The following is a 13,814-nucleotide window of genomic DNA, read 5'->3' as shown; positions in this document are numbered from 1 at the left end:
CCCATAAGAACAGGCTGACATGGTAGAATACACCCCCATAAGAACAGGTCGACATGGTAGAATACACCCCCATAAGAACAGGTCTACATGGTAGAAAACACCCCCATAAGAACAGGTCGACATGGTAGAATACACCCCCATAAGAACAGGCTGACATGGTAGAATACACCCCCATAAGAACAGGTCGACATGGTAGAAAACACCCCCGTAAGAACAGGCTGACATGGTAGAATACACCCCCATAAGAACAGGTCTACATGGTAGAATACACCCCCATAAGAACAGGACTACATGGTAGAATACACCCCCATAAGAACAGGTCTACATGGTAGAATACACCCCCATAAGAACAGGTCTACATGGTAGAATACACCCCCATAAGAACAGGTCTACATGGTAGAATACACCCCCGTAAGAACAGGTCTACATGGTAGAAAACACCCCTGTAAGAACAGGTCGACATGGTAGAATACACCCCTGTAAGAACAGGTCGACATGGTAGAAAACACCCCTGTAAGAACAGGTCGACATGGTAGAAAACACCCCTGTAAGAACAGGTCTACATGGTAGAAAACACCCCCATAAGAACAGGTCGACATGGTAGAATACACCCCTGTAAGAACAGGTCTACATGGTAGAATACACCCCCGTAAGAACAGGTCTACATGGTAGAATACACCCCCGTAAGAACAGGTCTACATGGTAGAATACACCCCCATAAGAACAGGTCTACATGGTAGAAAACACCCCCATAAGAACAGGTCGACATGGTAGAAAACACACCCATAAGAACAGGCTGACATGGTAGAATACACCCCCATAAGAACAGGCTGACATGGTAGAAAACACCCCCATAAGAACAGGTCGACATGGTAGAATACACCCCCATAAGAACAGGCTGACATGGTAGAATACACCCCCATAAGAACAGGTCGACATGGTAGAATACACCCCCATAAGAACAGGTCTACATGGTAGAAAACACCCCCATAAGAACAGGTCGACATGGTAGAATACACCCCCATAAGAACAGGCTGACATGGTAGAATACACCCCCATAAGAACAGGTCGACATGGTAGAAAACACCCCCGTAAGAACAGGCTGACATGGTAGAATACACCCCCATAAGAACAGGTCTACATGGTAGAATACACCCCCATAAGAACAGGTCTACATGGTAGAATACACCCCCGTAAGAACAGGTCTACATGGTAGAATACACCCCCATAAGAACAGGTCTACATGGTAGAATACACCCCCATAAGAACAGGTCTACATGGTAGAATACACCCCCATAAGAACAGGTCTACATGGTAGAATACACCCCCATAAGAACAGGTCTACATGGTAGAATACACCCCCATAAGAACAGGTCTACATGGTAGAAAACACCCCCATAAGAACAGGTCTACATGGTAGAATACACCCCCATAAGAACAGGTCGACATGGTAGAATACACCCCCGTAAGAACAGGTCTACATGGTAGAATACACCCCATAAGAACAGGTCTACATGGTAGAAAACACCCCCATAAGAACAGGTCTACATGGTAGAAAACACCCCCATAAGAACAGGCCGACATCTTTTGGACATATATTTTGGTCATGTCTGGACTGGCTTTACCTCAGTAAGCACCGTCCAACACGGACTCCTTTTGGATGGTGTTTTTGTGCATTCCAGACCGGCCCTGATTTCCACGTTCACGGACGTTGGTTTTTGGTCTGGCCCGGACCAAATCTGAACCAATCATAGACGTCGGTGTTTGGCCAGCTTTCATTCGGCCCAAACACAGACATCCATAAATCACATATTTTCATCTCTCTTTAAGAACCTAAGGTGAACCTAACTTCAACGTCATGAAAAACAAGCATTTTAAAACCACGACCTAGAGAGGTAACACCGGCCATCAACTTAACACTTTACAACTAAGCACGCTGAAAATAAACAGGACTTCTGCAGAGTTTCACACACTGTGGTCCAACCAACAGCTCCACACAGAGAGCCAGAAGAGCTTTATTTCCTCCTTCCTGACTGCTGATGTGCTCTTAAAGTGGCAGTGCACGGTGAAGGCTCTGTGCAGGATTTCACCACAACATTAAACTATATATGGATATCAGGCTACATTAGACTATATATATGGATAACAGGCTACATTAGACTATATATGGATATCAGGCTACATTAGACTATATATGAATAACAGGCTACATTAGACTATATATGGATAACATGCTACATTAGACTATATATGGATATCAGGCTACATTACACTATATATGGATAACAGGCTACATTAGACTATATATGGATAACAGGCTACATTACACTATATATGGATAACAGGCTACATTAGACTATATATGGATAACAGGCTACATTAGACTATATATGGATAGCAGGCTACATTAGACTATATATGGATAACAGGCTGCATTAGACTATATATAGATGACAGGCTACATTAGACTATATATTGATAACAGGCTACATTAGACTATATATGGATAACAGGCTACAATAGACTATATATGGATGACAGGCTACGTTAGACTATATATGGATAGCAGGCTACATTAGACTATATATGGATAACAGGCTACATTAGACTATATATGGATAGCAGGCTACATTAGACTATATATGGATAACAGGCTACATTAGACTATATATGGATAACAGGCTACATTAGACTATATATGGATAACAGGCTACATTAGACTATATATGGATAACAGGCTACATTAGACTATATATGGATAACAGGCTACATTAGACTATATATGGATAACATGCTACATTAGACTATATATGGATAACAGGCTACATTAGACTATATATGGATAACAGGCTACATTAGACTATGTATGGATAACAGGCTACATTAGACTATATATGGATAACAGGCTACATTAGACTATATATGGATAACAGGCTACATTAGACTATATATGGGTAACAGGCTGCATTAGACTATATATGGATAACAGGCTACATTATACTATATATGGATAACAGGCTACATTAGACTATATATGGATAACAGGCTACATTAGACTATATATGGATATCAGGCTACATTAGACTATATATGGATAACAGGCTACATTAGACTATATATGTATAACAGGCTACATTAGACTATATATGGATAACAGGCTACATTAGACTATATATGGATAACAGGCTACATTAGACTATATATGGATAACAGGCTATATTAGACTATTTATGTATAACAGGCTACATTAGACTATATATGGATAACAGGCTACATTAGACTATATATGTATAACAGGCTACATTAGACTATATATGGATAACAGGCTACATTAGACTATATATGGATAACAGGCTATATTAGACTATTTATGTATAACAGGCTACATTAGACTATATATGGATAACAGGCTACATCAGACTATATATTGATAACAGGCTACATTAGACTATATATGGATAACAGGCTACATTAGACTATATATGGATAACAGGCTACATCAGACTATATATTGATAACAGGCTACATTAGACTATATATGGATAACAGGCTACATCAGACTATATATTGATAACAGGCTACATTAGACTATATATGGATAACAGGCTACATTAGACTATATATGGATAACAGGCTACATTAGACCATATATGGATAGCAGGCTACATTATACTATATATAGATAACAGGCTACATTAGACTATATATGGATAACAGGCTACATTAGACTATATATGGATAGCAGGCTACATTATACTATATATAGATAACAGGCTACATTAGACTATATATGGATAACAGGCTACATTATACTATATATGGATAGCAGGCTACATTAGACTATATATGGATAACAGGCTACATTATACTATATATAGATAACAGGCTACATTAGACTATATATGGATAACAGGCTACATTAGACTATATATGGATATCAGGCTACATTAGACTATATATGGATAACAGGCTACATTAGACTATATATAGATAACAGGCTACATTAGACTATATATGGATAACAGGCTATATTAGACTATATATGGATAACAGGCTACATTAGACTATACAGTATATGGACAGCAGCAGTCAATACAGCAGACTATGGTGATGATGATACTGATTCCTCTGCTAACTAATGCTACTACCAGTACTGTTCACAAGGTGAACAGTGTAACATAATATGATAGTGGTATGTTGGAGTACTACAGACATCAGTGTTTGTGTGATTAAATGTGATTTTGTCAAGTAGTCAGTGTTGTGTTTCACCATTCTACCTGATGTATTGTCAGTTTGGAATGTTGTTATTAGCCCAACATTATTGAGGGCATTATTATTAGGATGGTGCAGTAATGTTGAGATGCCAGTAGGAGGAGCTCTAGTCTAGAACACTGGAACCTTCAGTACCACTTTGATGCAGCTGATGAGGAGAGTAAATTGAATGTGTTTGTAGAATAGAATGAATGACATCATGGAACTGACCAAATGTAAATGGAACTTTGACCTGTTCCATGTAGAACTCAGAGGGACAAGACAACACATTCTAAGATATTATAAACATTCCATATAGAATAGTCAACATATTGTTAACATGGTTCTGTATTTATATAAAAGTGGAAATGGGGGACATTTTGTCCATTATAGAAATGTAGGACCCATTTTAATACAGTAACCTCCCTTTTCTGACATGCTGTTCTGATTATCATGCATGTTCATGTCTTAAAAGAGGAAGGAAAGGACTGTTCTGCATCAGCTACTTGTGTTCTGACTACTTTAAATATGTTTCAACCACAGAACTGACACTTACTAGCAGTTCCCACTCAATACCAGTCAGTTGACTCACTGTACAAGACCTCTCCCCTTCAGTCTGTAAGTACTCTTGAGATCTTGAAAAATAGTTTTTTGTTTTTAGCCGTAAGTCATGTACTCAAGGGTCGCAGACATGGAGTGCTGATCTAGGATCAGGTCCTCCTGGTCCATATAATGATGATCTAAATGGGAAAACTAGATCCTACTCTGGGACACTTGGTGAATACGAACACTATCATATAAGGATGATATAAAAGGTATGTGTGACATGTTGTTTATCCTCACAGCTTGGGGATAGGAGTTATCATTCAAGCTGGTGGTAACTGCCGTGCTTCTACACCTGCATTGCTTGCTGTTTGGGGTTTTAGGCTGGGTTTCTGTACAGCACTTTGAGATATCAGCTGATGTACGAAGGGCTATGTAAATAAATTTGATTTGATTTGATTTGATTTGCTCAAAATGGCAGATTTTTCCACCTTGTCAGGTCCGGGATTTGAACCAGTAATGTTTCAGTTACTGGCCCAACGTTCATAACCGCTATGCTACCTGCCGATACCGCTGACACACCATATTACCAAACTATTATGATGGATGTGATTTACACACCATCCTCTCAAGGCTGTGATGATGATGTGTTGTTATTCTGCATCCCAAATGACACCATATTCCCTATAGAGTGCACTACTTTTGACTAGAGTCCTACCTGCTGCCCCCCTGAGGGTATGTATGTAGTTAGTCACCAGCTATTGAGTGCACTACTTTTGACTAGAGCACTACCGGCTGCCCCTGATGGTATGTGTGTAGTTATTCACCAGCTATAGAGTGAGTTGTTGTTTATGTTTCTAAGACTGCAGGGTGGGAGATGCAACAATGGCCTTGAGAACAGCAGGAAGTGTGTTGGTGGTCTTTCTCTGGTCTGTAGCAGGTATGGTCTCATTCTTATTTTTTAGTTGCCCGTTTTATCAATCTACAGATATTTATAAAAGGATAAGAATCATAATGAAATTCTGGTGTGTTCTGTTAGGAGTTTCCACTTCACTTTAAATAGTTATCTTTCACACCTCACTGAGTGATGCTTCTCTGTGGTTTCCATTCACACTCAAATCAGGAACTATGGCAACAAAGTTTTGGCAAACCCTACTGTCAGTGTGAGCCAATATACCTTGTCTTCTTTCTGATACCACTGTGTTGTGTGACTGTGTGTTTCAGTGGTACTGGGTCAGAATGGATGGAGTGTGAAATACACCACTCAGAGAATCTGTGTCTTGAAGGGGTCAACAGTGGATCTGTTCTGCTCTTACACATATCCCAGAGGTACAGTCACAACAACACTCTGGTTCACTAAAATGGAGGCTGGTGTAGAACCTAAAGATCTAGGTCAGGACCCAGAGTATGCAGGTCGTCTGGAGTATCATGGAGATAAGAAGAAAGACTGTACCCTGAGAATCACAGACCTGAGAGAGAGAGACTCAGCTACGTACAAGTTCAGATTCATAACAGATCAGACCAGAGGGAAATATTATGGAGATCCTGGAGTCACTCTGTCTGTTACAGGTACAGTTACATTCTATATACTGGTGACCCTGGAGTCACTCTGTCTGTTACAGGTACAGTAACATTCTATATACTGGTGATCCTGGAGTCACTCTGTCTGTTACAGGTACAGTTACATTCTATATACTGGTGACCCTGGAGTCACTCTGTCTGTTACAGGTACAGTAACATTCTATATACTGGTGACCCTGGAGTCACTCTGTCTGTTACAGGTACAGTAACATTCTATATACTGGTGACCCTGGAGTCACTCTGTCTGTTACAGGTACAGTAACATTCTATATACTGGTGATCCTGGAGTCACTCTGTCTGTTACAGGTACAGTAACATTCTATATACTGGCGATCCTGGAGTCACTCTGTCTGTTACAGGTACAGTAACATTCTATATACTGGTGATCCTGGAGTCACTCTGTCTGTTACAGGTACAGTAACATTCTATATACTGGTGACCCTGGAGTCACTCTGTCTGTTACAGGTACAGTAACATTCTATATAGTGGTGATCCTGGAGTCACTCTGTCTGTTACAGGTACAGTAACATTCTATATACTGGTGACCCTGGAGTCACTCTGTCTGTTACAGGTACAGTAACATTCTATATAGTGGTGATCCTGGAGTCACTCTGTCTGTTACAGGTACAGTAACATTCTATATACTGGTGACCCTGGAGTCACTCTGTCTGTTACAGGTACAGTTACATTCTATATACTGGTGATCCTGGAGTCACTCTGTCTGTTACAGGTACAGTAACATTCTATATACTGGTGACCCTGGAGTCACTCTGTCTGTTACAGGTACAGTTACATTCTATATACTGGTGATCCTGGAGTCACTCTGTCTGTTACAGGTACAGTAACATTCTATATACTGGTGACCCTGGAGTCACTCTGTCTGTTACAGGTACAGTTACATTCTATATACTGGTGATCCTGGAGTCACTCTGTCTGTTACAGGTACAGTTACATTCTATATACTGGTGATCCTGGAGTCACTCTGTCTGTTACAGGTACAGTAACATTCTATATACTGGTGATCCTGGAGTCACTCTGTCTGTTACAGGTACAGTTACATTCTATATACTGGTGATCCTGGAGTCACTCTGTCTGTTACAGGTACAGTTACATTCTATATACTGGTGATCCTGGAGTCACTCTGTTTGTTACAGGTACAGTAACATTCTATATACTGGTGATCTGATCCTGGAGTCACTCTGTCTGTAACAGGTACAGTAACATTCTATATACTGGTGATCCTGGAGTCACTCTGTCTGTTACAGGTACAGTAACATGCTTTATGCTGCTAGTCTGTTGAATTAATATCTACTGTCCATTTAGGTCTAGAAATTGGATTTGCATATATGAAACAGATTTGAGAATTAAATGAGTTTGAGAATGTCTTGCATCATGTGATTAAACTATAGAACAGGTGATTCTGGGTTTTAATGTTGTGATCAACTCCAGCTCTGCAGGTGAAGGTGACTCCTGCTGCAAAGGGACAGAAGACACTGACCTGCAGCACCACCTGTACTCTGAGTAACCCCAAACCCACCTACATCTGGTACAAGAATGGACAACATCTACATGAGAGCACCTCCCCCCAGTACAAATACTCAGTCTACAGTAACAGTAAAGACAGCTACTCCTGTGCTGTAAAAGGACATGAGGATCTCCACTCTCCTGCAGTGTGTGAGTATGAATTTAACTCAGTATTCTAGTATACCTTTTCAAGTATAACTCTTCTGTCTGCTGAACAGGCCTCACAGTTGTGACTGCAACACTTTGACAAGACAGGATGGCTTAACTACTTTAGATTAGTGACGCTCACGATTCCACTGTGTAAATAATGCCCTCTTTATGTTTCAGGTGTTCAGGGTCAGAGCTGCAACAGAGTGACTTACACCAAGAGGAGAATCTGTGCCCTGAAGGGGTCAACAGTGGACATATCCTGTACTTATGTTGGTTATTATTCCACCACATCATCATTCTGGTTTAGAAGTGATAAGTCGACCCCTGAAGACCTAACCACAGAACCAGGGTATGCAGGTCGTGTGGAGTACCCTGGAACATACAGAGGTCCCTCCTCCCTGAGAATCACAGATCTGAGAGAGGAGGACTCAGCTGAGTATCGCTTCACTTTTAAAACATACAACTTTAAATGGGGTCAGAGTTTCCCAGGAACAACTCTGTCTGTCACAGGTAATAAATACTACACTGTATGATACAACTGTAAATCATAATGAATTACATGATAAATAAATTAACCCTCCTGTTAACACAGAGGTGTATGTGGTTTTATACATATTGTTTCAGGTCTGCAGGTGAAGGTGACTCCTGCTGCAGAGGGACAGAAGACACTGACCTGTAGCACCACCTGTACTCTGACTGACAACCCCACCTACATCTGGTACAAGAACGGACAACGTCTAGATGAGCCCACTTCCCAACAACCCTCTAGTAATATGCTGATGGTCTGGGATTCTACTGTGGACATTTACTCCTGTGCTGTTGAAGGTCACGAGGCTCTACGCTCTCCTGTAGTTTGTGAGTCTGAATGAAATTAGGATTCTACTTAAGAAGTATCAGTCATTTAAGGTCAATGAGAAGGGTAATACTTCCATATTCATCATTACATAGAAATTACAGACAACGTCATAGATGTATGTACTCTGTCACAGGTAACACTGCATAGCACATTATACAGTTTTGAAGAGTCAGGAAATGAATCATTAATTGTAAACGATGTAATCTGTTTTTGCACTCCTTTAATTCAGGTTTTCAGGTGAAGGTGACTCCTGAACAGTTTTCAGAGTATAATACACTGACCTGTATCACCACCTGTGTTCTGACTGGTAGCCCCACCTACATCTGGTACAAGAACGGACAGATAGTAACTGACAACACTTCTCCCTACTCAGTCTACCCTAATGCTGTGGACAGCTACTCCTGTGCTGTAAAAGGTCATGAGGACCTTCACTCTCCTGCAGTGTGTGAGTGTTAATTTAATACATTATACTGTGTGTTGGTTTCACTATGAGAACTTGAGAACTTTGAGCATCTCTAGAAAGAACTGAGAACACAATCCAATTGACCTCTTGTTATGTCACTGTGTTTCAGGTTTTCAGGGTCAGAGCTGCAACAGAGTGACTTACACCAAGAGGAGAATCTGTGTCTTGAAGGGGTCAACAGTGGACATATCCTGTACTTATGTTGGTTATTATTACACCACATCATCATTCTGGTTTAGAAGTGATAAGTCGACCCCTGAAGACCTCACCACAGACCCAGGGTATGCAGGTCGTGTGAAGTACCCTGACAAAGAGACAAGGAGAAACGAAGGTCCCTTCACCCTGAGAATCACAGATCTGAGAGAGGAGGACTCAGCTGAGTTTCGCTTCACTTTTAAAACATACAACTTTGAATGGGGTCAGAGTTTCCCAGGAACAACTCTGTCTGTCACAGGTAATACTACCCTGTATGATACAACTGTAAATCATAATGAATTACAGGATAACTATATTAACCATCCTGTTAACACAGAGGTGTATGTGGTTTTATACATATTGTTTCAGGTCTGCAGGTGAAGGTGACTCCTGCTGCAGAGGGACAGAAGACACTGACCTGTATCACCACCTGTACTCTGACTGACAACCCCACCTACATCTGGTACAGGAACAGACAACCTATAAAAGAGGACTCCTCCCCCATGTACTCCATCAGCAGTGAGGATGCAGACAGTTACTCCTGTACTGTAAAAGGCCATGAGGATCTCAGCTCTCCTGCAGTGTGTGAGTACAGTACAATAGTACAGTATTCTACTTAGCAAGTATCATGTAAATTCAGGTAAATGAGACTTTATCAATAATTTTAGAACACAAATTTAAAAAAAATACTAATTGCTAATATTGCTTTGATAAAATGTTTGGTCTTTTAAATCAGATAAACCGAAGAACACCTCAGTGTCAGTCAGTCCCTCTGGTGAAATAGTGGAGGGCAGTTCAGTGACTCTGACCTGCAGCAGTGATGCCAACCCACCTGTGCAGAGTTACACCTGGTGGTACAAGAAGAATGGAGGTGACTATCAGAGTATGACAGGACCACAACATGTCTTCAATCAAATCCAGTCATCTGACACTGGAGAGTACTACTGTGTGTCCCAGAATGAGATGGGGACAGACAGGTCTAGGACCATAAACATGGATGTGAAGTGTGAGTAAAGTACAGCTCAGTGTTTGAATGAGAAGGTAGCAAAACAATTATAACTAAATGAAATAGTCCTAAAGCATCTCCAAATGAGTATTTGTTAACATTTTGTGTAAGTTAGAGTTTTAGATAGTTCTCTAACTAAACAGATAATTTATTTTTGACATGACATTTAATTTGTAAATATACTACTGTGGTAAATATACTAGTCATATCCCTCTGACAAATTCTCCTTTACATCAGATAAACCAAAGAGCACCTCAGTGTCAGTCAGTCCCTCTGGTGAAATAGTGGAGGGCAGTTCAGTGACTCTGACCTGCAGCAGTGATGCCAACCCACCTGTGGACAAATACACCTGGTACAAGAAGAACGTAACCTCACCAAAAGCATCAGGACAGAGTTACAGCATCACTAACATCATCTCTGAGGACAGAGGAGAATACTACTGTGAGGCTGAGAATAAATATGGACGTCTCAACTCTTCTTCTGTGTCTGTGGACGTTCAGTGTAAGTTCACCTAACCTCATCTTTAATCAGAGGATCACATTTAAATTCATATTTCAATAACAAGTAAAACACTATTTAATACACTGTTGTTACATATTGTCCACCAGACGGCCCAAAGATCACCTCAGTGTCAGTCAGTCCCTCTGGTGAAATAGTGGAGGGCAGTTCAGTGACTCTGACCTGCAGCAGTGATGCCAACCCACCTGTGGACAAATACACCTGGTACTTTCAAAATGAGACTTTTCTAAATGGATGTGGACAGATGTACAACATCAGTAACTTCAAGTCTAAGGACAATGGACATTACCACTGTGAGGCCTGGAATAGAAGAGGATCTAGGAACTCTACAGCTCTGATGATCATTTTACCAGGTGAAGTTTCATCTTATATATTTCAATACAAAATGATGTTTCAAACTAATATTAATAATTATACTTTAGATTATAAAACGTTGTTTTATAATTATATATACATTCAGATTAGATCAGTTAACAAATATTGTACTGTTGTTCCCATATCATCCATATTATATTATAGGGGAACAAACATCAGTTCTGACTGCAGCTGTAGGAATCATAGTTGTTGTTCTGGTTCTCATCCTCTGTCTCTCTGGACTCATGTGGTTCAGGTGAGAGATTATTTTAAAGATTATTTCACTCCAACTCTTTTTTTATTAACTTACTTTGTTCATTGATTCGTTCATTCATTCAATAATTAATTAATCCATTAATGTGTAAACCAGGAAGAAGGCCTCCATATCCACCTCTGACACAAGAGACACATCAGAGAATGTACAGGTGAGTCTGTTGGAATCAGATTATGTGTATTGCTTGGTGGAACATTTCTACGTATCATGTTGTCTGTCCTCTTCCCATCAGGGAGACTCTAGTCCAGTGTATGAAAACGTCTCAAACATGGCCGTGACCCCTACTGCAGCACAGACAGCAGCCACCGTCGACCAGGACGATGTCCACTATGCCAGCGTCCACTTCTCTCGCTCCAAAAACCAGGAAGTGCCTCTGTACTCCACCGTCCAGCTGTGTAAACCCCAGAAACAGGAAGAGGATGTCCAGTACGATGCTGTGAAATTCAACTGCCCCAGTAATGCCAACCGGTGAGCATAGTCTGCAATTAAAATAACATAGAGACATTTCTAGAGCATTGTGAATACACCACATTAAAGGAGAAGTATGCTTTTTTACAACCAAATTAAAAATGTTGATGTAACTGCTATGTTGTATTAGGGTCCAGACAACTTTTTTAGAGAAACTTTCCCCAACCAGCAATTCACTTCCTCATCCTCGTTGTGCAGTACAGAGGCTCTGAAAAAACATGACCAAATGCTCCAATAACACCCTAATACGTCCTTTTAGAAACATAAATATCTCAGTATAGTGATGCAGGTCTTTAGATGTTGCAGTTGTACACATGACATTGTGTCATTCTGAACTTTACAATGTTATATTCCGTTTTGTGTGACTCCTGCTGTTTCTCCGTCCAACTGTTCTATTCTCCGAGTATCAGGCTGCTAGAACGGACGAGAAGCAACGTTCATGTCTCAACAACATGGAACATGACATTACGGAGTTCAGAATGACACCATTTCATGTGTACAACATCTAAAGACATGCATCACTACAGACTTCTTAGAGTTTCTTAGTCTCTAAAATGATGTTTTGGGGTGTTTTTGGAGCCCACTGACTGAACAACGAGGATGAAGATGTGAATAGATGGTTGGGGATAGTTTCTCAAAAATGAGTGAAATCGCAAAAAGAATCTGCCCCTTCTATAACATACTATTTACATATCATTTTTTTTTAGATTTGGTTGTAAACAAGCTTTATTCTTGATTACAGCTCATTCATATGCTGCTACTTCTTGGAACGAGAAGACCATGATGTCATCAATAAGCAAAAGAGTTGACCCTCAGTGGCCACTAGTGATGTCATTTCATTAAACTACAAACCTAACAATGGAAATCTCAAGACAATTCCCATGTCGATAATGAGAGAGTGGTGGTTTTGAGGAACTATGCTGTGTTCCAAATGGAACCCTATTCCTTATTTAGTGCACTACATTTCACCAGAACCTGAGAGGCCTTGCTCAAAGTAATGCACTATAAAGAGTATATGAAGGTTTTTGGGGGGATGCAGATTCTGTTTCATTTCTGATTCTCTCTCCTCAGACCCACAGCAGCACAAGCAGCTGAGGAGGACTCCTCTGTTCTCTACAGTACAGTCAACTAACCCAGAACCAAGAAGACCTGAACATTACAAACCCTGAACCGAGAAGACCCGAACACAACAAACCCAGAACCAAGAAGACCTGAACACAACAAACCCAGAACCAAGAAGACCTGAACACAACAAACCCAGAACCAAGAAGACCTGAACACAACAAACCTGAACCAAGAAGACCTGAACACAACAAACCCAGAACCAAGAAGACCTGAACACAACAAACCTGAACCAAGAAGACCTGAACACAACAAACCCAGAACCAAGAAGACCTGAACACAACAAACCCAGAACCAAGAAGACCTGAACACAACACACCCAGAACCAAGAAGACAACATACCCAGAACCAAGACCTGAACACGACAAACCCAGAACCAAGAAGACCTGAACACAACAAACCCAGAACCAAGAAGACCTGAACACAACAAACCCAGAACCAAGAAGACAACATACCCAGAACCAAGACCTGAACACGACAAACCCAGAACCAAGACCTGAACACAACA

The 13,814-nt window shown here is 40.6% G+C and overlaps 1 protein-coding gene across 2 annotated transcripts; it reads left to right on the top strand.

Moving 5' to 3' along the window:
* The first annotated feature begins 4,801 nt into the window (after positions 1–4,801).
* LOC139424359 (Fc receptor-like protein 5) lies at positions 4,802–13,597 on the top strand. 2 transcript variants are annotated; one of them, XM_071176103.1, is made up of 16 exons: positions 4,802–5,066; positions 5,657–5,734; positions 6,019–6,363; positions 7,825–8,049; positions 8,227–8,559; positions 8,674–8,904; positions 9,135–9,350; positions 9,478–9,822; positions 9,933–10,148; positions 10,300–10,569; positions 10,807–11,070; positions 11,178–11,441; positions 11,608–11,698; positions 11,813–11,867; positions 11,949–12,184; positions 13,256–13,597. In XM_071176103.1, the coding sequence occupies exons 2-16, from the start codon at positions 5,680–5,682 to the stop codon at positions 13,314–13,316; spliced, it is 3,207 nt and encodes a 1,068-aa protein (XP_071032204.1). In that variant the 5' UTR covers positions 4,802–5,066; positions 5,657–5,679; the 3' UTR covers positions 13,317–13,597. The 2 variants fall into 2 exon arrangements, with proteins under 2 accessions (XP_071032204.1, XP_071032205.1); XM_071176104.1 differs by lacking the exon at positions 13,256–13,597 and having other exon boundaries at positions 11,949–12,188.
* Positions 13,598–13,814: the final 217 nt, after the last annotated feature.

The sequence above is a fragment of the Oncorhynchus clarkii genome, chromosome 13, assembly GCF_045791955.1.
Source record: "Oncorhynchus clarkii lewisi isolate Uvic-CL-2024 chromosome 13, UVic_Ocla_1.0, whole genome shotgun sequence".
Lineage (NCBI taxonomy): Eukaryota > Metazoa > Chordata > Actinopteri > Salmoniformes > Salmonidae > Oncorhynchus > Oncorhynchus clarkii.
This window is presented reverse-complemented; position numbering and strand designations above follow the sequence as displayed.

What these genes read in the sequence shown, in the direction of transcription:
- LOC139424359 (XM_071176103.1), top strand. Translation starts at nt 5,680, where the DNA reads ATGGCCTTGAGAACAGCAGGAAGTGTGTTGGTGGTCTTTCTCTGGTCT. An exon ending in CTTTCTCTGGTCTGTAGCAG is followed by an intron (nt 5,735 to 6,018) that starts GTATGGTCTCAT and finishes TGTGTGTTTCAG; the next exon opens with TGGTACTGGGTCAGAATGGA. An exon ending in TGCCCCAGTAATGCCAACCG is followed by an intron (nt 12,185 to 13,255) that starts GTGAGCATAGTC and finishes CTCTCTCCTCAG; the next exon opens with ACCCACAGCAGCACAAGCAG.